Consider the following 27,333-nt stretch of genomic DNA (forward strand, 5'->3'; position numbering starts at 1 on the left):
GTGAAGACGTGAGTGTTGTGTTTACACGTTTGGATGTGAGCGTCTGTAAGCGTAGCTTTCTATTTCATTTAGGTGATATTAAGTTTATTTCTTTATTTATTTACTGCTACACTATATTGTTGATATGATTTCTTATAGAAGGAATAGTACAGACAAATGATATAATTTGTCATCGTCGATATCAGAATACTGGATAGCATAGGCTACTCGTGGTAAGTCTGATTGTTTTTATTTTTTTTATTAATTAATACTAAACTAATACTAATTATAATACAGTTCTTGCTTTTTCAGGTGGAGAGGCATATTAGAGCTCAGTGAGAGCCCATAACATTATACAGCAGTGTTGTCTTGATTTAATTGGTAAGTTGTTAGCCCAATCATTACATGTCTTGTTTATCTAACGTTACATACGGTTACAGTCTTCGATTAGATCATATTTGCTTCAATTAGATCATATTTCCCCTCTGCCACCCCAAACAACATTGTGCTAGAGTACTGTACAGTATCTGTACTGTAGCCTACAGTACAAAATGTACTGTATCAGACAATGACCGATGCCATTGGACCAGAGCCCTGTCAATCACTGCCCGGTTCAACTTTGGCAATGTAAAGCCAATTGCTGATTAATTTGTGATGCAGAGTTTTTAAAAGAAGAGAGAGAGTACTTGACCATTTTCCACGTCTCCATTCATAATATGTAAACACTCATTTGTTCCCAAGTATAACCCTGGGCGCAATATTTATTCTGCAAAAGGCAACAAAATGCTTTTTCTGTATCCATATTTTAGTAATAATTATGTTAAAAAAAAAACATTTTGGAGAAAAATGTTGAATTTTTAATAGTCTTTAATAATTTATATATATATATATATATATATATATATATATATCCAAATTCAAAACCTAATACATGCAAGTAATTATGACTGAAAAAATCCAGCAACTAGGGAGTAGACGCTACACAGCCATGGATAAATGTTTATTGGGCTATAGAGCCATCTACTGGTTATACAATAGTATTACAGATGATAAATGGTGTGTGAGTAAACATTTGGTACTGTAAAATCCCTTAAAACATTTATATAATTTGTTTGAAATAATTATTTTAAGTCTGCAAATGGTTACTGCATGTGGGAGTTCAAAGCAGTTTGTATTGTTAGATTATAATATATTTCCTTTCTCATTTTCCAGGGATTTGAGCAACTTTTCCACAAACAAAATTCTGATGCTGACACAGAGGATGGAGTGATAATACCAGAGATCAGCTGTCTCCATCAGACAATAATGTTACTTTGTTCAGACATATCACCTTTGAATGACTGGGATCCTTATCTTCAGACACCTGTTGTATTTTATTTTAATATTATAAAATAGCAAATATTTTAATTTCTTTGGAGCTCTAGATTAAAACAAACACAGTACACAAGAGGTTGCAGTTTATTCTTATTAGTCTCTGCTGATCATTGATTAGCATACCAACAGCATATGAATGGAATAGTTCATCCAAAAATAAAATTCTCACTTATTTTACTCACCCTCATGCTGTCCCAGATGCATTTTACTTTCTTTCTACAGATAAATACGAATTAAGATTTTAAGGAAAGTAATCCATCTCTGCAAGCCCTAAAGATGCTTTAAAAACCACACACAGTGACCGTGATGTCCATGTGACCTCAGTGGATGAATCAATTCTGAAGTGAAACAATAGAATAAAAAAAAAATACTAATAATGTAAACTGTTTTAACTATTAAAAATCATTTCCGACCAACTGCCATACATGGGTAAAATCCACTTGTGTTATGTGGACTCACAGAGATGTATTATTTCATTAAAAATCTTTGTGAGATTATACATTTTATTATCTATATTATGAGAATACTGTGCATTACATGTATAGTATGCAGTTAATGTTTTGTGGATTCTGGTCTTTCCTGTCATAACTGCATCCAAGACTTTCACTTTGGTACTTGTGTATATGCTGTAGTGACAATAAAGAATGAATACATTTATTAGATTTTTTTATTTAAATTCATTTAACTGATTTTATAAGTCATAATTGAACCTGTTGATGATTGTTCAAATATATTTACCATTTTAAAGGTTAGAAAATAATATTAACAAAATGAAATAAATAAAATTATCAGCATGATTAAAAAAATACCAACAAAAATATTCTTTGTGTGAAATATGTAATGAAATGCCCTTTGAGGTCTGTATCATCTGACAGCAACCCACGATTGTAATTTTCATATAGTTTAAATTCCTCTTATTTAAGTGATCATACATGATCATTTGATGGTGTAAATGCATATGGTAACAATGAGAAATTTGATGGCCATGGTTGCCAACCTTGATTACCTGGTTGAAGTGAAACTTTCTTGACTGCTGAATATATCACACACGTATACTAGTAGGCTATTCTCTTTATATTGTAATAGCACAACCTATTCAGAGCCTAACATGCAAACGAATCATCAAGAATAAACAAATATTCTCCTAAAACATTGGACAAAATATTTTAAGTAGTTACATACAGTGGGCGTACTTTGATGTACAATTACACCTGAATAGACTGATCTCTTGTGAACCTAAAAGCTTCTGTTGACAAAGTAATCGCAGCAGAAGGTAAATACAGATAAAATTAAAAAACAAACATAACTTAATATTACTAAAATTAAATAGAAAGCTGCGCTTACAGACGCTCACATCCACACGTGTAAACACAACTCTGACGTCTTCACTTCCAGGTCAAGAAGCTGTCAATCAAAAGCTCAGTAGCCAATGAGAATACACTTCTACTAGCCCCGCCCCCACGAGAGATTTGTGTCAGAACAGCGAACGCAAACTCAGGGAGTGTAAACGAAAACTTCAGAAGAGTAAATGAAAACTCTGGAAGCGTATTTGTAAGTGTAGATCAGTAAACGAAATATGAGGAATAGTTAGCAAAACATGTAGGCTATTAAAAACAAAGTCAAAAAAATTGCTTGCGGTTCATTCTTTTTCAGTTTCAAAGATATTTTATTCAGTTTCAATTTATATTTTCATTCGTTTCTTGAAAAGTTACGTTCATTTTTATTGGCTCAAAATTAATTCCATAAAACACCAGCCTGGGCAGAAACAAAAAAATGATCCTCCAAGTCACTACTAGAAAGCGTCATTGCAAGCAATTCTGCATTTTGCCGTCTCCGTTTTTTTATGGTTCGCCATCTATAAAAATTAAGTATGAATTTCATATGCCATAACTAGAAAGTACAGGACACTGATAAAACTATTTTGAAAATCGTCTAAAATTATGGGAATGGGATTGTAAAAAAAAAAACGGTCGATTAAAATTTAATTACTTCTAGTTTTGTCAAAGTCTGTGTAAAGTAAAATTTGAAAATTTGTGAATTGTAAACACATAAATGTTAGAAATGCATTGTTTAAACATGTTACAAAGACTGTGAACTACATAATATTTGATGGTGGAGTTATACTGTTAAACAGTTTTTCACCATTTTTTAAGAGCAAGATTTATTGGGCAGGGGATCAAAAAAATCACTAAAAGTTTAGTTAGAAAGCCAGATTCAGACATATCCATGCCTTTTGATTCAACTAAAACAAAAATATGGATATGATGCTTTGAGTGACAGCATGAGCTCCGCTGTTTGCAGTAACAGTTAAAAAAGATAAATAATGCAATTTTCATCGTCTTTTTAAAGGGATACTCCACCGTTTTTTCATATTAAACTATGTTATTCCTTAACTAAGGCGAGTTGATACATACCTCACTCGTCTCAGTGCGTGCGCTCAATCGCTCTGGTGTACGAGACACTTTGATCGCACTTAACTGGCCCAGGTCATCCAATAGGGTCCAAGTAGAGAAGCGACCAAACAACTCCGCGTTTTCCCTCAGCGCAGTAATATCATCACTCCGGATAGGGAGAGAGGACTTTTCATGAGTGATGATATGATATTACTGCGCCGAGTCCATAGATATATATGCGCCGAGTCGAAGTGCTCCCAAGCACTTGCTGTGGTATTCCACCATACATTATAGCTATCCACTTTACACGATTAGAAAAGCACAACGTTTTATTTTGTGTCACCGTCCTAGGTCGAGTTACTCTACTCGTGTAACTGTATTTAAATAGGGAAAATGTGGAGGTGTTTGGTCTCTTCTCTGCTTGGCCCCTATTGAATGAACTGCGCTGAACTTTGTGCTATCAAAGTGTCTCGCGTGCCAGAGCGATTGAGCGCACGCACTGAGACGAGAGAGGTATGCATCAACTCGTTTAATATGAAACAGTTTAATATGAAAAAAAAAAAACAGTGGAGTATCCCTTTAAGAAAATTATGCAAAATAGATGTGCACGGCCAGTGAAAAATAATTCTGGACCCCATAAACAAACCTTATTTTTTAATTCCGACTAATAGCGGTTTCATGCTGTAAAATGCAGGACTCACTGTGAGTTGGCTGGTTTCTCTGAGAAAACTCTGAGCACGAAGTCTCCCTCTTTGCTGGGCTCGAAAGTGGACAACACGATGTCCTCTCCGGCCAGCAAACGAAAGCGTGAGCTCACCTCCCGCAGGTTGATGAAGAGCTCAGAGCGAGCGCTGGACACGTGACTGAGGAAGAAATCTCGCTTCAGGTGTATGGCCGACCTGCCAGTATAATGAGCGGAGAAACACACACAACATCAACTGAGGGTTGAAATCCTGAGGGTCAAAACTCTGAAATATCTCACAATCTAAAATTCAGTCATTCAAACGGCCTCTCATCGTACCTCATTTATTGACGCAAGGGAGCCACCGAGCACTGGCCCGACTGCTTAGGGAAGAAATAATAAAAATTAAATATACACAAATAAAAAACTTTGTACATTTTATAGTTAACAGAATAGATAGCAGAACATTACAATCTAAAATTGCTCTTTAAAGCATTAAAAATCACACAATTAAAAGTTAAAATAACTAAAGTAAAAGTACATTTTAGTTGCTATGAGACACACATTAACTTAGAAATTAGGACTAATTTGCTTACAGTATTTTATTAGCAGTAACTTACGTTAACCCCTTACTAATATTATAAAAATACATGTAACGTTAGGTTTAAAATTCTACAAAAGGCACATAATCTGTGCAACATAGTCTAATTAAACAATTATTTGCTCAGAAAACTTGCAAAACAGTAAAACTAACATGAAAAAGAATCGTGATAATATTGTGAATCATATTTAAGACATAAAATAAACTCGATTGGATATTGTTTTCCATATCGCCCATCTCGTTCATTCTCCTTCCCTTGGCTGAATCTCGCGATATTACTGTGAATGGACAGTAATGACGACGACTACTAAACAGAAAAATTAGCTTATCGAACGTTAAGCTTTTGTTTCCTGATTTTTTTTTATCTGTGTACACACGTAACGTTATAATATCTTCTCCCTGAAAATCGACGTAGCAACCGCAAAAACACAAAAAGACAATGAAGCGGCACGAGTAACGTTACCTCAATCGACATTTGTAATAGGCCTCCGCGACACAAATTAATGTGGAAAAGCATTTCCTGAATATCGAGTTAAGAAATTCATTGAACAAACTGCATTTTTCCAAGCACTGACATGCATTAAGTCTAAGTCATGACCTTGCGTATAATGGGTGATTCTTCAATTAGGGGAACTTTTATGTCCCCAGGTTATACATTCATGTTAAAAATACAATATTATAAAATAAACAGTTTAGTTATTTAAAATTATATTTATTGTACCACGAAAAAATGTTATACACTAAAATCAGTATGATTTCCATTTTTAAAATTATTTTTATCACTAATATTTGGCTATTCAGGCCTTGTCCCCAACCCAGACTTCAAAACTTGTCTGCTCTGAAAATGTGATAAAATGTAATCAGTTCATTAAACAATAACAATATATGTTTAAACAGTAACTTTAAAAGGCACTTGATGCATAATTCGGGTTAATATCTGTGCAATTTGTGAATATTTTTAACAATTTAGTATTGTCCACAACAATACTGTCATTACCGCAACAGTCTATAATTACAACAAGGATATTTCTGAGGGTGAGACTTGTTTATGCCGTAACCATGGAAATGAAGACTAGAAGTGGAGCACATGTCAGCCATGAAAGAACAGTGAAATTTGATGTCTGAAAAAGTAAGTTATTTAAGCTTGAATTCTTTCTGATCATGGAGTAGACTTATTCAGCGTCATTACCATAAATGTTGTAGCAGCAATATTTTGATACATTTATATATACATTCACGTGATTTATGTGTATTTAAAGTTTTTTGTACTAGCTGTTGAGTAATGTTAGCAAAACCATGACCTAGCATCTTTTTTTCCTGAAAAAAATTAAAAATATCATTACCGCAACACGTCATTACCAACACACAACTTGTTGTGATGGTAATGACAAGTGATGGTGGTAATGACATGTTCCGTGTCACTATCTATATCATATTGTGTGTTTATTAATTAAGTTAAAGAAGCATAATACTGTGGTTTTACAGTGAAACTTAAGTGATAGGTCTTACTTCATAAAACAATTTTTTCTTATTTTTTTAACCAGAATGGCTTCCAAGAAATCAACAGAAAGGTCTAAAAATATAGAAAAAAATTGAAGGGAGATCCTGTAAAATATCAGCAGTATGTTTACAGAGAAAAAGAAAGATACAAAAGAAGAAAAGAAACAGGAAAGCTTAAAGTAATCTCACACTTTAAGGCATTTTTCCACTACACAGTACCAGCTCGACGGTGTTAGGCCTACCACTCATAAGCAGTGTGGAACCTGTGTTAGGCTGGGTCCATATGTTGCGGTCCCTACAGTGACGGGAGTGTGTGATGCAAATCACGCACGCCAATTACATTGGCTCATTCAATAGTACTCGAAGAACATAGGCTCTCTGGCGCGATCCCCATTCAGTCAACAGTCGACTACGTCCTCCGTTCCCTCCTTCAGGGAACGGTGGGTTGCATACGCAACCAGGGCGATTTCTTTTAACAACACTCACCAAAAGTCATTATTTTAAGCCTTTAAATTTGCTTTACGTATCAGTGCACTTTTCATTTATGTCATTACCAAAACACTATGTCATTACCAGAACAGTATGTCATTACCGCCACGTTGCTTAATTTACAGCAAATGTACCTTTAAAAATGTTTTATGTTCAATCCTGAGATGCTACATGAAAAGCCTAATAAAATACTCATTCACCTATTCAAAGAAAAAACATCTAAAATTAATTTTCCAGAAATTAAACAAAAGTGTGCTTTGACGAACACAGAAAAATACGTTTTTATGGTAAGAACAAGAAAATATCCGTAATTCGCTGAGTGGAAACATTTTGTTTTTTATACGCATTGTTAAAGGTTAAAACTATTTGCAAGATAAATGAGTTTAAATGATCTCCTTGATACATTCTGTGCATTATAAGACTTTTTGATGTTGTGATGGGAATGACATTTTGAAGTGCCAGTTGACAAATAGATATAAAATACTCAAATAATATTTAAGCTCAGTTGCGGCCATTATTATATCTTTACATCAAATCATGTAAACATTGTCTTGACATAATTCTAACAAAATTTAACCAAATTTCATTAATCAAAATCTAAGATGGCAAAATAGCCCCCAATTGAAGAATCACCCGAAATCAGACTTACCTTTAGGTCCCGCGGCCGCAGATCACTTTCTATCGAGCTCTTCTCTTGGTCAGTCTCGCAATCAGAAAGACGGTCAGGATAACGGTCATATTTTCAAAATGAAATAGGCGCGCACAGTTTCATTGGCCAGTTTCATGAATGACAGACAGATTAACCAATCATAATCATGAAAGCAAATAAGGTTAAAACCAATAGGAATTGTTTTATACCGGTATATATTTATATTAGAAGGTTCATGATAAAAATGTAAAATGATTATAAAATAATAATAATAATGATCTTAATAATAATTTAAAAGTGTCACGAGATATAAACGAATGACAGGAAGCAAGAGCAAGTTGACAGTTTATTAAGGTCTCACAGAATCGGCAGTGCAAACAGGTGGAGACAGTGACGCAGGGACAAGATGGTCAGTATCCGTGGTGAGGTGAAGTGAAGACACGGTGAAGAGACGAACGTTGAACTGGAATCCAGACGACAACACGGGAACACAAGGCAGGAACTCGACACCGGTACACCAAACACGAACCACATGAAACAACGATCTGACAAGGATGAAAGAACAGCGGTGAGTATAAATAGAGTGGTGATGATCAACTGCAGCTGGTGATGTGATGATGAACAGCTGGAGCGGATCAGGTGATGTCATACAGACACACCTCTCACACACGTGCATTCATACAACAACAAAAACACAAGACTAGGAGGAAACAGAGAAAACGTCTACCGTGACAGTACCCCTCCTCCTAAGAACGCCTCCTGGCGTTCTCAGACTCCCTTACCTGCCGATTGTAATCATCGATAAGAGAGTGATCCAGAATGTCTCTAGCAGGAACCCAACTTCTCTCCTCCGGACCGTAACCCTCCCAGTCCACCAAGTACTGGAATCCGCGTCCCCTCCGTCTAGAATCCAGAATACGATTGACCGAATAGGATGGTTCCCCGTCTACGAGTCGCGGCGGTGGGGGAACCGGGGCTGGCGGATTAATGCGTGCATAAAAAACGGGCTTAACTTTGGATACATGAAACACGGGATGAATTCTCCTGTACGCAAGAGGAAGTTTGAGGCGGATTGCCACCGGACTAACGATCTTGGTGACAGCAAACGGGCCAATAAATTTGGGAGCAAGCTTATTCGAGACGGATCGAAGCGGAATGTTCTTAGTTGAAAGCCACACTTTGGAACCGACGACGTATTCGGGAGGCTTCCGCCGGTGGCGATCGGCTTTGGCCTTGGTGCGCGCTCCCACTTGGAGTAGAGTCTCGCGGGCTCTAGTCCAAGTGCGATGACACCTCTGGATGAAGGCGTGGGCGGAGGGGACCGCGACTTCGGATTCCAGACTAGGAAAAACAGGTGGCTGGTAACCTACGCTACACTCAAACGGAGAAAGGCCCGTAGATGACACTGGTAACGTATTGTGGGCGTACTCCACCATAGACAGTTGTTGACTCCAAGAGGAAGGATTCTTGGAAACCAAGCATCGCAACGTTCTTTCCAAATCTTGGTTGGCTCTCTCAGTTTGACCATTGCTCTGGGGATGGAACCCAGAGGATAGACTAACAGTCGCCCCCAGCAATTTACAAAACTCTCGCCAAAATTTGGACACAAACTGGGGACCCCTGTCGGAAACCACGTCCATCGGGAGGCCATGTAACCGAAAGACGTGGTCTACGATCGTTGCCGCTGTCTCCTTAGCTGAAGGCAATTTGGGTAAGGGGATGAAATGTGCTGCCTTCGAGAATCGGTCCACCACAGTTAAAACCACTGTGTTCCCCTGAGAGGGTGGGAGGGCGGTAATAAAATCGAGAGCGATATGGGACCAGGGTCTCGAAGGCACCGGCAGCGGCTGAAGTAACCCCTCTGGCGGTCGATTGGAAGACTTACCAGTGGCGCAAACTGAGCAAGCCAAAACAAAATCATGAACGTCGCGAGCCATACGTGGCCACCAAAATCGTTGCTTGACTGAAAAACCAGTACGATTAACTCCTGGATGACAAGCTATGTTGGAACTGTGACCCCACTGAATAACGTCCGACCGTAATTCCTCCGGCACAAACAAACGGTTCGGTGGGCATCCGGGCGGAGGCGTTACCCCTTCTAAGGCTCTCTTGACCTTCGCTTCGATCTCCCATGTGAGTGCTGAGACAAATATGGTCTCGGGTAAAATACACTCGGGAGTAGCCGGGCGTTCGGAAAAATCAAATATGCGAGATAATGAGTCGGGTTTGATGTTCTTGGAACCCGGACGGTAAGAGAGAGTGAAATCAAAACGACCGAAAAAAAGTGCCCACCGAGCCTGCCTGGAGTTCAATCGTTTAGCAGTTCTGATGTATTCCAGATTCTTATGATCAGTCCAGACGATAAAAGGTACCCCCGACCCTTCTAACCAGTGACGCCACTCTTCCAACGCTAACTTGACTGCCAACAACTCTCTGTTACCAATGTCATAATTGCGTTCGGCTGAGGATAAACGATGTGAAAAAAACGCGCAAGGGTGCATCTTGTCGTCCACAGGTGAACGCTGGGATAACACTGCTCCTACTCCCACCTCCGACGCGTCGACCTCCACCACGAACTGACGTGATGAATCAGGGGCTATGAGAATGGGGGCCGAAACAAAGCGGCTCTTCAATTTAGAAAAAACAGCCTCGGCTGAGTCAGACCACCTGAACGCAGTTCGGGGGGAGGTCAAGGCAGTCAGAGGCGCGACCAGCTGGCTGTAATTGCGAATAAAACGCCGGTAAAAATTGGCAAACCCCAGAAACCTCAACAGGGCCTTGCGCGAATCTGGACTTGGCCAATCCACCACAGCTTTGATCTTTTCAGGGTCCATCCGCATTCCCTCGGACGACACGATATACCCTAGAAAAGGAACAGACTGTGCATGAAAATCGCATTTCTCCGCCTTGACAAAAAGCCCATTCTCTAGCAGCCTCTGAAGCACTCGTCGAACGTGCTGCACATGTTCCTGGAGAGACGAAGAAAAAATCAATATGTCATCCAGGTAGACATATATGAACTGATCGATCATGTCTCGCAACACGTCATTGACCAGTGCCTGGAAAACTGCTGGGGAGTTGGATAATCCGAATGGCATTACCAAATATTCAAAGTGCCCCCTAGGGGTGTTAAAAGCAGTTTTCCACTCATCTCCCTCCCTGATGCGAACCAAATGATAAGCGTTACGTAAGTCCAATTTTGTGAAGATAGATGCTCCCTGCAACCTCTCGAAGGCTGAAGACATCAGCGGCAAAGGATAGGTATTCTTTACCGTGATGTTATGCAACCCTCGGTAATCAATGCAAGGTCGCAGCGATCCATCCTTCTTCCCCACAAAAAAGAACCCCGCCCCCGCAGGAGAAGAGGAAGGGCGAATGAACTTGGCTGCTAGAGAATCAGAAATATATTTCTCCATGGCCTCTCTTTCAGGAATCGAAAGTGAATATAACTTGCCTTTAGGCGGAGACTTACCTGGCAGTAAATCTATAGCACAGTCATAGGGACGATGCGGAGGGAGAGAAGCAGCGCGAGACTTACTGAACACTTCCTTCAGGTCTAGATACTCGGCGGGCACGTTAGACAAATCCCCTGCCTCCTCCTGTAACACAGAAACAGGTACAGACGAACACGCAGACACAAGACAAGACTTATGACATTCCTTATTCCACTCCAGCACAGCCTTATTAATCCAGTCCACACGGGGGTTATGTTTGATCAGCCAGGGATGTCCAAGTACAACGGGTGCCAAAGGAGAGTCCAAAATAAAAAAAGAAATAGTCTCAGTGTGGTTGCCAGATGTAATCAATGTGATGTCTTCGGTGGTGTGAGAAATGGTGGGAAGTTTCTGACCGTTTAATGCATGAACAGAAATCTGGTGGTTGAGAGGTTGGAGGGGAATCTGAAATGTATGTGCAAAATTATAGTCCATAAAATTACCTTCCGCCCCGGAGTCCAACAGTGCAAAACAATCGTGCTGGTGAACTGACCATCTTAATTCTGGGGAAGTTGTCTAGGACCTGTCACGAGATATAAACGAATGACAGGAAGCAAGAGCAAGTTGACAGTTTATTAAGGTCTCACAGAATCGGCAGTGCAAACAGGTGGAGACAGTGACGCAGGGACAAGATGGTCAGTATCCGTGGTGAGGTGAAGTGAAGACACGGTGAAGAGACGAACGTTGAACTGGAATCCAGACGACAACACGGGAACACAAGGCAGGAACTCGACACCGGTACACCAAACACGAACCACATGAAACAACGATCTGACAAGGATGAAAGAACAGCGGTGAGTATAAATAGAGTGGTGATGATCAACTGCAGCTGGTGATGTGATGATGAACAGCTGGAGCGGATCAGGTGATGTCATACAGACACACCTCTCACACACGTGCATTCATACAACAACAAAAACACAAGACTAGGAGGAAACAGAGAAAACGTCTACCGTGACAAAAAGGAAGAAATAATTTATTCTGTACATACATTAATTGATTCAACATAGATCTTAAAAAAATATCAAAGTTGATTTATAAGTGTTTTTTTTTTACCCTTTTTCAACCATTTAGCATTAAACATTATTTCAACGTAGTTTCAACATTGATAAAAACAACTGGCATTATTTTAACCATATTTCAACGTTGAAGGTTGGTCATGTTTTCAACCATTTAACATCAAACGTTGTATCAACGTTGTTTCAACGTTGAAACAACAACTGACATTATTTCAACCAAATTTCAACGTTGAAGGTTGGTCATGTACTGGTTGTTTTTCAACCATTTAACATTAAACGTTGTGTACTGGTTGTTTTTCAACCATTTAACATTAAACGTTGTATCAACGTTGTTTCAACGTTGAAACAACAACTGACGTTATTTCAACCATATTTCAACGTTGAAGGTCGGTCGTGTGCCGGCTGGGCATCCACATTTTTCAGTCACCATCCAGAATCCAGAATGAATCAACACAACGGGGCATGAGAATTAGATCAGATTAGAAACTAAACAAAACCAAAATATCAATTAGCATCTCGTTTCATTGGAATCACTTCCAATTTTACACAACTTGTAAACACATCAACAATTTTAATTTATGAAACTGCAATAAATACATTTTCTTGCATACTTGTTTGTGATATGTTATTTTAAATAACACAAAATCATTCATTTAATTTCACCAAAATGACGGTCAGGGGATCTCTGGATAATCAGTAATTCGTTTGTAATTATAAAACGAAAATACCGTTTTTCGTTTCAAATGGAAAAAACAAATAACCGTTTTTGGTGTCAGAATCAAAAAACGAAAAGCCAATTAAAAACTGCCCTTTTTCGTTTTTTGGAGATCATTTTATCGTTATTCGTTTTTGAACAAAGAATGAAGTGAGTCTTGAACTGAGCGACGTGATGGTAGACTAAAACTGAACTAATATAACTTTTTTTAGTACAACTAAAGTAGCACTGGGTGTAAAAAACAATTTAGTTAACTGAAATAAAAATTAAAACTAATAAAATAATAACTCTGGTTGTTAGGAAGAATTAAACATTTGTAAGAGCATTGGTGAATAGGGCCTACAGCTATGTGCTATGAGCAGGGCTCTGACTGCATTGCAACTCTTTCACTAGCATATATGGCCTAACATGTTTTACAAGCATAGTGGGTGAGTGAAGACTAAAACCTACTGTACATGTTATAAGGTTTATATTATACTTTTATACATTTATATAGTTCCTCCTCCAGGTTGTGGTTATTAGCCTCTGCAGTGGACAGATGTAGATTTAGCCAGAGCCAGGATGTCACTATGCAAAAACATAATTTATAAAATATATTTCATAAATCATATTTTTCAATAAATAAAACTGAACTTCACCTGCCTTCCAGCTCCCCTTTCTATACCTATACTATAGCACTATAGCTGCTAAAAACTCTCAGCTTCCACCATCTACTGTTACCCCTTCTGTGTCAAAACAAAACTCTAACAAAACAAATTTAGAAAGTTTTAAAACTTTTTACTTTTCCTTTGCATTTTTCTCCAGTGTAAAATTATTATGTTAATTAAGTAGATTAAATATTTTTAACCCTTGTGCATCAATTATATAGAGGTCCGTATAAATGATTGACAACAATGTCTGTACCAAAAAAACTGTCATAAAAATGCAGCTTGGAGCACAGACTTAAGTTAATTTTTTAAGCTTGGAGCACAGACTTAAGTTGGTATCATTTTAAAGAAGACCCATGGCAGATTATTGCTGAAGTAAACTAAAGCTTAATTAAAATAATAACTAAATCAAAAAAAAAATATATAGGTAGCCTATAAGTTTATGAAAATTATTTATTAAAAAACTATGATTTATAAAATATATATTTTATAAATCAGGTTGAACGTTTGTGTTCCAAATTTGAGTTGGATAGGCCAATCTCAAAAAAATGCAAGTACACCTGGCTGCAGCCTGCAGATCAGGGCGGGGCTACACCTGGGGCGGGGCTACACGTGTAGCCCGCCCAAAACGCTTCTCATTGGTTAGGAGCAAATTGATGACGTCAATCGAGGCGGGGTCGTATCTGGGGCGGGGCTGCACGCCCAAAACGCTTCTCATTGGTTAGGAGCAAATTGATGACGTCGATTGAGGCGGGGCCGCACCTGAGGCGGATAAACCATGGGATAAACAGGAAATGCCGTCTCTGAAAATTCGTGCGCGATTTCACGTCACGCGTCTTAAAAACGCATGCTTAAATTTGAAACAATACTTTAATAAATTTATACTGCTGTATGGTATTAAACTCTAAAGTAAAAATGAAAGCAGTAAAAGGAGTAGAGCACATATCCATCGTTTTTACTATGCCTAATTTAAGGTAAACTTTTAAAGAATTACTGTATACTTACTTACTGAATTATGTATACTGGATGCTCTTAGAAAAAAGGGTTCATTGGGGTTCTATATATGAAGCATAGGTTTCTTTTCTCAACTCCAAAGGAACTTTCATGCTAAAAAAAGTTCTATAATGACCAGAAAGAATCCCTTTGACACAAAGGTTCTTTATAGGCTATTATTCATTCATTTATTACATTATTCTGCAACATTTTGTAGTTGTAATTAAGTTATTGTTTATTTAACTGTTGTAGTAACTTAATGTCACATTTTAATCATGCTGATTTTTGGAGTATAAAAACTGAAATGTCACTCTCCGTGTGATATTGATTAATTATATTTTTTAACCCCCATATCACATTCTGTTGCACTTCACTGTGTAATTTACTATAAACATTAATGGCACCATATTAATTTCTTATGTGAATCCTTCCTCTGTAATAGTTGTTTATTTTTGTGCATTATATAGGCTATTATGAAACATTTATGCCAATAAAGTAGTTTGTAGTTAAACCAACTAAATACTGTACATTGTCAATCTCTGTATGCATGCAACACAAAAAAACAAACTCATACCAGTGATAACTTTTATTTCAAAACAAGAATAATTGTGTAAAGATATATATATATATACACAGATAATCACATACATCAGCTGTACACACACACGTACGTACACAGACACGCATACACACACGCACGTACGTACAAATGCACACACACACCTGTATATACACGCATATACATAAGCACACACACACGTTCGTACACATGCATGCACACACACGTATGTACACACATCTACATATGCACACACACGTAGGTACGGTCGTACAATCACACATGTACGTACGTACACTCACTCACACAGGTACGTACAGGTACGTACGTACACTCACTCACACAGGTACGTGTACTCACACACGTACGTACACTCACACAAGTACGTACACTCACACAAGTACGTACACTCACACACGTACGCAAACACACACGTACGTACGCATGCACACACGCACACTCACATCCACACACACTCACACACATTACTCAGCCTGAAATTCCCCTCCATCATTGAAAAAACAATCAACCGAACAATAGCCCGCAACCTCCTTCTCGGAATAAAATCCACGCAGGACTCCTCTTCTGCCATCACCAACATATCCAGGTGGGCAGTCCTTGTATAATTCATTGCAGTGCAAGCAATGAGTCAAAGAGTACGGCACCCGGAACTCTTGCCTATATTCTCTGGAAAATGCAGTCCAGTTCACAACACCTAATTTAGATAAAATACAAAACAAACAATTGAATATTTTGAAGAAACGCATTAACATAGTACAGTCATACAAGGAATTTATTTTTTTATACATTTTAAACATTATAGGAAAATATTAGACAAGATGAGTGTTTTTTGCTTTGTCAAGTACTAAGTTTACTTACTTTGTTTATGAAAAACATACTTTAATTTGGCTTGAGAAAGCCTATCCTAAAAGTTTGAAATAGCTTTAAAGGCTTTTGAAGATCAAAGTAGTTTTCAAGCTGAAAGTCTGGAAGGCAAAAGTTTATCATAGGCAGATAGACAGACTTTCTCAAGTACCTTTTACAGTGCTCACCACTTAGGTTTAAAGAACTTACTGTCCAGCCATACAAAGTGGGCCTCCTCTCTGAATTTGGGCTCACTGACAATTTCTCTGAAAACCTTACATGTCAGTGAAAGTCTCCAGAAAGCCACATCACCGTCGTCTGTGATGACTCCCATCAGGATCCGCCACAGGATGTCAAGTAGCCAACAATCAGTCCAAAATTTAACTTTACATACAACTTATTGAAATGGGTAACTGATAAATTTGAGAGGAGTTTATACTGCCCTTACCTTGGTCAAAGAATCAGCAGGCAGGGGGGTTTCAATCACCTCTAAATTGGAGGGTATGAACAAGAGTAGCATCATTTCAAATCCCTGTTATTTACAGTTCAAGATTTAAAGTGGGAACCAATACCTGCTCTCTCTACTCTCCTCTTTTTCCGGATTTGCTTTCTTTCAGCGTCTGACCTTCAAATGTTTAAAATTTTAAGTCTCATGAACAGTTTGTTCTTAATGACATCTCCCAGGACCATAATTGAAATCCTTTTGTTTAGATTGATACATGTAATGAATTTATTAGCAATCTATAGTTAAAAACACTTTTTAAACTGCTAAATGTAAGGATTTGGTAATTGAAACTTCAATAAAACAATTTTTAAACAGCTAAATTTAAGCATTGGGTAGTTGGAACTTCAATGAACAGTACGTATACTGTGACAGAACAGCAAAAAATAGAGTGCAAGTTCAAAATGTGGATTAAAAAAAAATTAAGAAAAACAAACCTCAAGGGGAAATTCTCCAAAAGCAGCAGACACCACCACCTCCTGATGCAACGCATGTCAGGCTAAGTTAAAAATAAATAATCTGTAAGTTTACTTTTAATGATATGGGGGGTTTCCATTGCATATTTCACTTACTTCTGTAAAATCAAAGGCCCCTGCTGTCACAAAGCTCAGTGAATACTGAAATGGTAATCACTATCAAATAAGTTTGGTCAGATACATATACTGGATAAACACATAGTAAGCAACACTTCAGCTTTATAAACTTACCATCAGGACAAAGACACCACAGCTGTTGCTTTGATGTTGTCGTGGAAGGCCCTGTTAACGTTGCCATGCACAGAGTCAATCCACCTTGAAAAAATAAATCAATTTCCAATGCTTTTACAAGTTATTTATTCAAATGAACATTGGTACTGTGATATCGTTGACACAGTATTCATGCCAAGGCCCAGGAGACATGATTTGTGCAATATTTCTGCGATGACAAAGACAAAACAGTTACTGCAGTGCATCAAACAAAACAACACAAGAGAACTGAAATGTGAGGCACAACCAGAACTCAGCATGAGTATTATATGATCATTTTATTGACCCTTTACAGAAAAAAGTGATCTGTAAACATAATTAGATCCCAAGTCAGATGAACAAGTCACATAAAAACCTTTAATGTTAATGGCCACAATTTTATTCAAATGTGGTTAAGAACGACCACAATCTCTGAACTCCGAATAGTGCACTAAAAAACCTGTAGATGAGCATTTATTCTACATTATTGAATGTTTTGCCGTGCAGAGGATCAAGGAAAAAATGTCATGCTCTCCAGGCTTCATAATCTGTTGATATGTCACAATATATATACCAAAAGACAATTGCAGTTTATATATCAAATAGTATTTAAAAATTATGCAGACATAAGTTATCCCAGGTATACACTACAGATTTAGAATGACTTACACAAACCATCCAATGTCCTGGTATCCATGTTGGGAAGATAAACCAGTCGATGTTTTCATCCATCTTGAAAATAAATAATATCGATCATCATTGAAATTTAGAAACTTTGGCTGGGTTTCATATTAAACAGAACTGACTATAATACATACAGGCAGGTGTAGAAGTTGCTCTTCAAGAGTCCTGTTTGGCCATGTTTCAATTTGATATATATATATATATATATAGCATGTCTGGAACGGACGGACTCTCCAACACAAATGACCACACGACTACTCAGCGATGAGATCCAATGTTTTTTCTTTTAATCTGTAAACAGAGAGATCATCAGTGGATCAACGGGGCTTTAGCTTCTCTCGTGTAAACACAGTAATATTCACGTAGAGAAGCAACATTGCGTGCGCTCACGAGCCTCGCGCACAGGTAGACTGAGACTATTACAGTTCTTTAAAAATAAATAAATAAATAAAACATGTAAACAAAATAATAAATCTTATACATTCATTATCTTCCTTGTGATACATCACATTGATACTCTTATTAATACACTACAATAGTAGCCTGACTTCGTCATACTCATATTCAAGAAAGAATATGAGTCTGAAACTCCTCCGTTGGGCTTTGATAATGAGGCGTGTCGTAATTGAACCAGGACAAAAAAAAACCTCTGCACTCAATTGGATAGTCGGTAGACCTACCAACCAATCAGAGCAACGCATAAGTCAACTCCTTTGCATAGCGCAGTTTTCAAATACAGAACGTAGCCTAACTTTATTTATTTTAGAAGTTAAATAAAGAGTGTTACTTCTTTTACTTCTCCATGAGTGCCACCAAAGGAGAAACCACAACGACCACAGGCTTTTCATTACGTCCCATCTTCTTAACGACCGTCAGAGCCAGCTGATAAGTTACACTTTTCCCCAATCATGTAGGAAGGACGCCAAAAATATCTTTCCGATCGACAAATGCCTTGATTGCAGTTCTCTGTCTATTAAAATGAATGCGCTGTCGATTTTTTTTTTACAAAAGACGCGACAGCGGAATCTATACATCTCAATTCTCCAGCTGCAGTCATCTTCGACAAGCGCACTTTGATGACATGAGGATTACGTTACTGAAGATCATCTGTCAATCATCGTATAAAGCCCGCCCTGGCAATCTGATTGGCCCGATGATTTCTGAACCAATCATAATTATTCCTCAATGGATCGAGTCCAGACCGAACTTCCCGTCCAAAAAATTTTGTGGGCGGCGTTCGGGCTGGCATCCAGGCTACTACAATAGTGTATAGTACATCAATTTTATACTAAATTACATGACCATATGCATTAATTCATATATTTATATGCATTAATTCAGATATTTTTATAAAATAACATGCTATGATTAACAACCAATATATTATAATATAATTATAATAACATAAATCAAAAAGAAAAGCTCAATGCACATTTAACAGCATACCATGTGCAGGCCGCACTACATGCTCCACGCACAAATCTATGAATCTGATTCGATTCCCCTATAACACTCTAAATACAGTACATATTTATTAATAGTCAACCAGATCTCTTTTCTTTCACAAAACAGAACTAATTAAACAACATACATGTAAGATCATCAGTGGATCAACGGGGCTTTAGCTTCTCTTTCTCGTGTAAACACTAAGCATAAGATACTAATCAGTTAGCACCATGATGAACTTCATAAACTCGTACTACTACACACAAAAAAACACAAGTCAAAGGTTAATTTTCACCAGTTACATTCTCCATCCTGAACTTCACAAGTTTTGTCTTATACAGGGATCGTATACACTGGAGCTATTTAGACCAACTGTTATCCAGAACATGGTGCAACAAAATGTTTCCCACTCGCAGGGAAGGTGTGTACATCAGGTTGATCAGGCCCACTGCAATCACCCACAAAAGGTGCCTTAAACACCATTCATCTCAACTTCATCTTGGATCTGGAACAACAAATGTGCTGAAATGCACTGACTCACAGAGACTTAACCTTAAAACTTAAAGAAAAACAATATTGTAGTACAATGTAATGGTTTAATACAATACATTCTCATTTCAATAAAGATCTTACAACCCCACCAACTGATCATTTTTCCTTGTATGGCACATGCCTTTCCATGTCGTGACCAGTCAGCAAAGCAGGTAGCCCCACAGTTGTGGGACCGATATTTTTGAGCCATATTCTCTATCAATCTGTTGACAGGTCTCACCATCCTACCCACTCTGGTTCGAACTCTCATTTCTCCTTGACTAGGAAGTGGCTCAACAACTCTAGCAGGTGAAACACAACGGTCATCATGGAGAACTGCCTCAGAAAGCGAACTGCAAGAATCACAACTCAGTCCATCATCTGGAATGACTACATTGCTGTTTTCTTTGGTACAATCATCTTTTGACGACAATTGCTCCTGAAATGACTCGGGGACTACATCCAATGAACCAGCACTATCAGATCTGCAGGACAATCTCTGCTGAGGATCTTCAGAAATTGTGGTTCTTTCCACCCAACTGGCAACTCGGTCAGGCACAGAACACATCTCAGATGCAGAACTAACATTATCCAAGGATGCACTCCTGCTTCCAAGGACAGATTCACCACTATCCCCAGGTAATTCAGGACCTCCCAACTCGAGCGGCAAGAAGTTGGCTTGCAACAGCAAATTACGATGAACAGTTTTCTCCTGGCCCGTTTTGGTGTTACGAATGCGATAAATGTGGCACTGGGGGTTCAGCGCTACTACCCTATAGGGCGTGGACTCCCACCTGTCTGCTAATTTTCTCTTCCCACTTTCACCTTTGTTGGCCAGGAGAACTTGATCACCCAACTCAATGTTACAGTCCTTCGTCTTCCGGTTGTACAACTCGGTCTGACGCTGCTGACTGGCATCAATGTTCCCCTGAGCGACGGTCATAGCCTCTTTCAAATTGTCTTGCAACCTTTTCACATACTTATCGTAATCAACAACGTCACAGTCTCTCTCAACATTGCTAAACATCACATCCACGGGTAGCTTCGGGATCCTACCAAACATTAAATAGAATGGAGCGTAGCCAGTGGACTCGTGCGCTGCACAATTGTATGCGAACTTTAGTGTCTGAAGCAACTGAGCGCCTTGTGCGATCCAGGAGATTGCCCTCGATTCAACTCCTGCTGCCCAGTCACTGTGACCCTCTAATACTGCGGAAACCTCAGCACTGGAGAGAGGACAACACCAAGGAGTTACATAAGGGGACCTTCGATGCTCTGGGCACCAGCACTAAGCCTGAATGCATCCTGTACTTTGTCTTTCTCAAACTGCTCCGCTTCCTCAAGCAATGCACCATAAGGCTCATTCAACAGCCTCTGACTGACCCGGTGTTCTGACATTCCATCCTACCCGTCAGATTGTCCTACCAAGGCTTACTGCGCATGCGCACATCAATAATACGTCATTTTTGTCACGCTGAACAACACGCCCATAATATTTTACTACTTTCACGAGATCTTCTTCATCTGAGGTAAGTTTTTCACTATTTATGTCAATTATTACTATACAAAGATATATAGCAGTAATGAGAACTGTTTACTCTCACATTAAATTGATGAATTGGCGGGGAATTGATTTGATTGTTTGGTGTAAAATATAAACACACACACGATTATGTCAAAAATGTCCGTTTTGTCGAGTGTCCTCATAAGATCAGTCTTAATTAAATAAAGTATCAAATGATCGTAAAGAGTGAGACGCGTGTGAGATCAGCGTCTCTCTCAGCAGCGGCAGGTTTCATAAAAACATGCCATTAAACAAATATTTAAAAGAAATACTATTGTTTTTGCATTCATTTGGAGATCAACTATCAAATTATTACATTATAAAATATAATAAATGTGTAATGTTTGTAATTACAGTTAACGTTAATCACATACAAATTTTGATTAATCTATCCCCCACTAATCTATCTATTCATCTATTTTAGATTTTTTTTTTCTTGCATTTTTTGACAGCTATGGAAGATAAGTGGGAAGCACTGTATAATCTTCTGTCAGTGGGATCGTACCCATCAGGGTATGATAAGTCTAAAAGGCAGAACATTAGAAGATGTGCGCTTAAATTCAACCTAAAGGGTAGTTATTTTTACTTTACATTTCAATTATGTTTATTTTATTATTCATTTGTTCCCATCTTGATTTTCTTTTCCAACAATGCCAAATGTCCTTTTACTTCTGTCATAGTCATGTTTTCTCTTTAATGTAGATGGAGAGCTTTTTTATGGAAGTAAAAGAGTGATCAAGACCAAAGAGGAAGCCAGGATGCTCTTTGAAGAATTCCATTCCTCGCCCATTGGTGGACACACGGGGATTGGTAAAACATGTGCTGCCATTTGTGCCAGATTTTACTGGCATGGCATGTCAGTTGACATTGAAAATTTGGTATGTGTTATTTATTTTATATATTTTTTTGTAGTTTATATTTATAGATGTATATCAACTCACACACACACACACATACACGTCTATATTACTAAAAGGGGACTATCACTCTACACTGGCCAAGAGGGGACTAGTGTTTCTGGTCATTTTGAAGAAACAAAAATGACGTACAAAATTCTCTTTTAAGGTCTTTTTTCATAATATAACTTTAAATATGCATTTTTTTATTTTTAAAAAAACATGCCAAGTGGGGACCTGAAACTCTGGCCGATGTCTACCTTACCAACAGGGGACTCATATAGCCTGCAATTGAACTGTGTGTCTGTGTGAACAGTGAAGTGAACTGGAAGTGAAATCTTGTCTTCATATTGTAACTTATACATACTTATACACATATGTGTGTGTGTGTGTGGGTGTGTCATTATATAATGCTCAAACATATACATGTCTATATTGCTACACAGCAGTGTCGCTGTACACTGGCGAAGAGGGGACATTCTGAATGATATCTATCCAACCAAGTGGGGACTTTGTGTGTGTGTGTGAACTGGCAGTGAAATCTTTCTTCATTACGCTTACATTATATATCTATTATATACATTATATATATATAGATATATATATATATATATATATATATATATATATATATATAATATATTCACATAGAAAAACGCTGTTTTAAATTGTAATAATATTTCACAATATTACTGTTTTTTTTTTTTAAATAATTGCAGCCTTGGTGAGCAGAAGAGACTTCTTTTAAAAACATAAACAATCGTACCGATCTAAAACTATATATTTCTATACTACTAACAGCAGTGTCGCTGTACACTGGCAAAGAGGGGACATTCTGAACGATATCTATCCAACCAAGTGGGGACTTTGTGTGTGTGTGTGAACTGGCAGTGAAATCTTTCTTAATTACGCTTACATTATATATCTATTATATACATTATATATATATATATATATATATATATATAATATTCACATAGAAAAACGCTGTTTTAAATTGTAATAATATTTCACAATATTACTGTTTTTTTAATCAAATAATTGCAGCCTTCGTGAGCAGAAGAGACTTCTTTTAAAAACATAAACAATCTTACCGATCTAAAACTATATATTTCTATACTACTAACAGCAGTGTCGCTGTACACTGGCAAAGAGGGGACATTCTGAACGATATCTATCCAACCAAGTGGGGACTTTGTGTGTGTGTGTGAACTGGCAGTGAAATCTTTCTTAATTACGCTTACATTATATATCTATTATATATATATATATATATATATATATATATATATATATATATATATATATATATATATTTATATATATATTTATATATATACTGTATATAATATATTCACATAGAAAAACGCTGTTTTAAATTGTAATAATATTTCACAATATTACTGTGTTTTTAAAAAAAAAAAAATTGCAGCCTTGGTGAGCAGAAGAGACTTCTTAAAAAACATAAACAATCTTACCGATCTAAAACTATATATTTCTATACTACTAACAGCAGTGTCGCTGTACACTGGCAAAGAGGGGACATTCTGAATGATATCTATCCAACCAAGTGGGGACTTTGTGTGTGTGTGTGAACTGGCAGTGAAATCTTTCTTAATTACGCTTACATTATATATCTATTATATACATTATATATATATATATATATATATATATATATATATATATGAAGAGTTCAGATGCAAAAGCCTCTAAGTGCCGTTGGAAATATTCTTCAAAAATGATCATTTTTTATCAAGCTTATATATTCAAGTTCAGTAATTTCACTTAAATTACAATTAATAGGTAATCCTCATTGTTATTTAAGTGAAAGTACTGAATTTAAATATACAAGCTTGAAAAAAATTATCATTCTAGAAGAAAATTTCAAATGGCACTTAGAGGCTTTTGCATCTGAACTCTTCATATATATATATATATATATATATATATATACTGTATATATATATATATATTCACATAGAAAAACGCTGTTTTAAATTGTAATAATATTTCACAATATTACTGTTTTTTTTATCAAATAATTGCAGCCTTGGTGAGCAGAAGAGACTTCTTAAAAAACATAAACAATCTTACCGATCTAAAACTATATATTTCTATACTACTAACAGCAGTGTCGCTGTACACTGGCGAAGAGGGGACATTCTGAACGATATCTATCCAACCAAGTGGGGACTTTGTGTGTGTGTGTGAACTGGCAGTGAAATCTTTCTTAATTACGCTTACATTATATATCTATTATATACATTATATATATATATATATATATATATATATATATATATATATATATATATATATATATATATATATATATATATATATATATTCACATAGAAAAACACTGTTTTAAATTGTAATAATATTTCACAATATTTCTGTTTTTTTTTTATCAAATAATTGCAGCCTTGGTGAGCAGAAGAGACTTCTTTTAAAAACATAAACAATCTTAACGATCTAAAACTATATATTTCTATACTACTAACAGCAGTGTCGCTGTACACTGGCAAAGAGGGGACATTCTGAATGATATCTATCCAACCAAGTGGGGACTTGGTGTGTGTGTGTGAACTGGCAGTGAAATCTTTCTTAATTACGCTTACATTATATATCTAATATATATATATATATATATATATATATATATATATTTATTAGGGCTGTGCAAAAGTTAATTGCAATTAATCGCATCCAAAATAAAAGTCTGTGTTTACATAATATATTTGTGTGTGCTGTATATAATTATTTTGTATATATAAATACCTATGCATGCATGTATATATTTAAGAATTATTTGCGCTTAAATTCTGTATACATTTATAAATACATAATCTATATTATATAAATATAAATATTTTATATATGAATAACACATTTTCTTAAATATATACATGCATGTGTGTGTATTTATATATACAAAATAATTATATACAGCACACACAAATATATTATGTAAACACAGACTTTTATTTTGGATGCGATTAATCGCAATTAACTTTTGCACAGCCCTAATATTTATATATATACTGTGTATAATATATTCACATAGAAAAACGCTGTTTTAAATTGTAATAATATTTCACAATATTACTGTGTTTTTTAAAAAAAAATAATTGCAGCCTTGGTGAGCAGAAGAGACTTCTTAAAAAACATAAACAATCTTACCGATCTAAAACTATATATTTCTATACTACTAACAGCAGTGTCGCTGTACACTGGCAAAGAGGGGACATTCTGAATGATATCTATCCAACCAAGTGGGGACTTTGTGTGTGTGTGTGAACTGGCAGTGAAATCTTTCTTCATTACGCTTACATTATATATCTATTATATACATTATATATATATATATATATATATATATGAAGAGTTCAGATGCAAAAGCCTCTAAGTGCCGTTGGAAATATTCTTCAAAAATGATCATTTTTTATCAAGCTTATATATTCAAGTTCAGTAATTTCACTTAAATTACAATTAATAGGTAATCCTCATTGTTATTTAAGTGAAAGTACTGAATTTAAATATACAAGCTTGAAAAAAATGATCATTCTAGAAGAAAATTTCAAATGGCACTTAGAGGCTTTTGCATCTGAACTCTTCATATATATATATATATATATATATATATATATATATATATATATATATATATATTCACATAGAAAAACGCTGTTTTAAATTGTAATAATATTTCACAATATTACTGGTTTTTTTATCAAATAATTGCAGCCTTGGTGAGCAGAAGAGACTTCTTAAAAAACATAAACAATCTTACCGATCTAAAACTATATATTTCTATACTACTAACAGCAGTGTCGCTGTACACTGGCGAAGAGGGGACATTCTGAATGATATCTATCCAACCAAGTGGGGACTTTGTGTGTGTGTGTGTGTGAACTGGCAGTGAAATCTTTCTTAATTACGCTTACATTATATATCTATTATATACATTATATATATATATATATATATATATATATTCACATAGAAAAACACTGTTTTAAATTGTAATAATATTTCACAATATTTCTGTTTTTTTTTATCAAATAATTGCAGCCTTGGTGAGCAGAAGAGACTTCTTTTAAAAACATAAACAATCTTACCGATCTAAAACTATATATTTATATATTACTAACACAGCAGTGTCGCTGTACACTGGCGAAGAGGGGACATTCTGAACGATATCTATCCAACCAAGTGGGGACTTTGTGTGTGTGAACTGGCAGTGAAATATGTCTTCATTACAGTTAAATTATATATCTATTATATACATTATGTATATATATATACTATTTTTCTTATTTAACGCTCTCTCTTCATATACTTTCTATGCTTTGTTATGCAGTCCCTAACAATTTACTTGCCATAGTTATGTGCCATTGCACACACACGTCTATATTACTAACATATACATGTATTAACACAGAAGTGTCGCTGCACACTAGCCAAGAGGGAACTTTCTGAATGATATCTATCCAACCAAGTGGGGACTTTGTGTGTGTGTGTGAACAGTGAATTGAAGTGGCAGTGAAATACACATCCGTAAAGGGGGTCGCACACCGAATGAGAAGCGCAGCGCTGCGCCACGTCTAGGACAACTCCAAGTATCGCACACCGGACTCACACTTTCTCATCAGTGTATGGGCAGCAATATTGTTATGTTTAATGACATGAAATGAAGATGTTTGTTCTATGTTATAATTGTACTGTACAATTAAATACAATCGTTGCTGAGTCTGCAGTCTGAAAACTACCTCAGAGCATCAGTTAACTGAATGAATTGAGAATCTCACATGAAAACCCAATTACATCAGCAATTGTCATTCAAGCAGCTGATTTATGTAAATGAATGCAAAACTAAATTTATTGCAGCATAGGGCAAAGTCAGTATACATTATCAACGATTTGAGACAATAAAATAATTTAAACTTTATATAAAACTAAATGGCACTCTGTGGCGGCAGCAGGATTACGTTCAAAAGGTCACGGGCGACGTAGCCGTAAGT

General features: G+C 36.6%; 1 protein-coding gene and 2 long non-coding RNA genes across 5 annotated transcripts in view; 1 reads left to right on the top strand and 2 right to left on the bottom strand.

Moving 5' to 3' along the window:
- Positions 1-2,928, top strand: LOC148997202 (uncharacterized). 2 transcript variants are annotated; one of them, XR_016147060.1, is made up of 3 exons: positions 1-212; positions 277-360; positions 1,192-2,928. It is a non-coding gene; the product is annotated as an uncharacterized LOC148997202 (long non-coding RNA). The 2 variants fall into 2 exon arrangements; XR_016147059.1 differs by having other exon boundaries at positions 292-360; positions 1,192-2,926.
- A 1,378-nt stretch (positions 2,929-4,306) lies between these two features.
- LOC148997203 (uncharacterized) lies at positions 4,307-7,897 on the bottom strand. 2 transcript variants are annotated; one of them, XR_016147063.1, is made up of 3 exons: positions 7,668-7,897; positions 4,768-4,811; positions 4,307-4,645 (listed from the first exon to the last, which is right to left on the bottom strand). It is a non-coding gene; the product is annotated as an uncharacterized LOC148997203 (long non-coding RNA). The 2 variants fall into 2 exon arrangements; XR_016147062.1 differs by having other exon boundaries at positions 4,308-4,645; positions 4,768-4,808.
- A 3,827-nt stretch (positions 7,898-11,724) lies between these two features.
- The window catches only part of LOC148997204 (ribonuclease inhibitor-like), a 361,305-nt gene continuing 345,696 nt past the window's right edge, over positions 11,725-27,333 (bottom strand). The window contains exon 4 of the mRNA XM_089122046.1: positions 11,725-11,932. Within this exon, the coding sequence (XP_088978172.1) occupies positions 11,737-11,932 (196 nt within the window). The 3' untranslated portion in view covers positions 11,725-11,736. The remainder of the gene's footprint in view (positions 11,933-27,333) is intronic.

Source organism: Pimephales promelas, chromosome 2 (assembly GCF_988280905.1).
Source record: "Pimephales promelas chromosome 2, fPimPro1.hap1.1, whole genome shotgun sequence".
In the NCBI taxonomy this organism is placed as follows: Eukaryota; Metazoa; Chordata; class Actinopteri; order Cypriniformes; family Leuciscidae; genus Pimephales; species Pimephales promelas.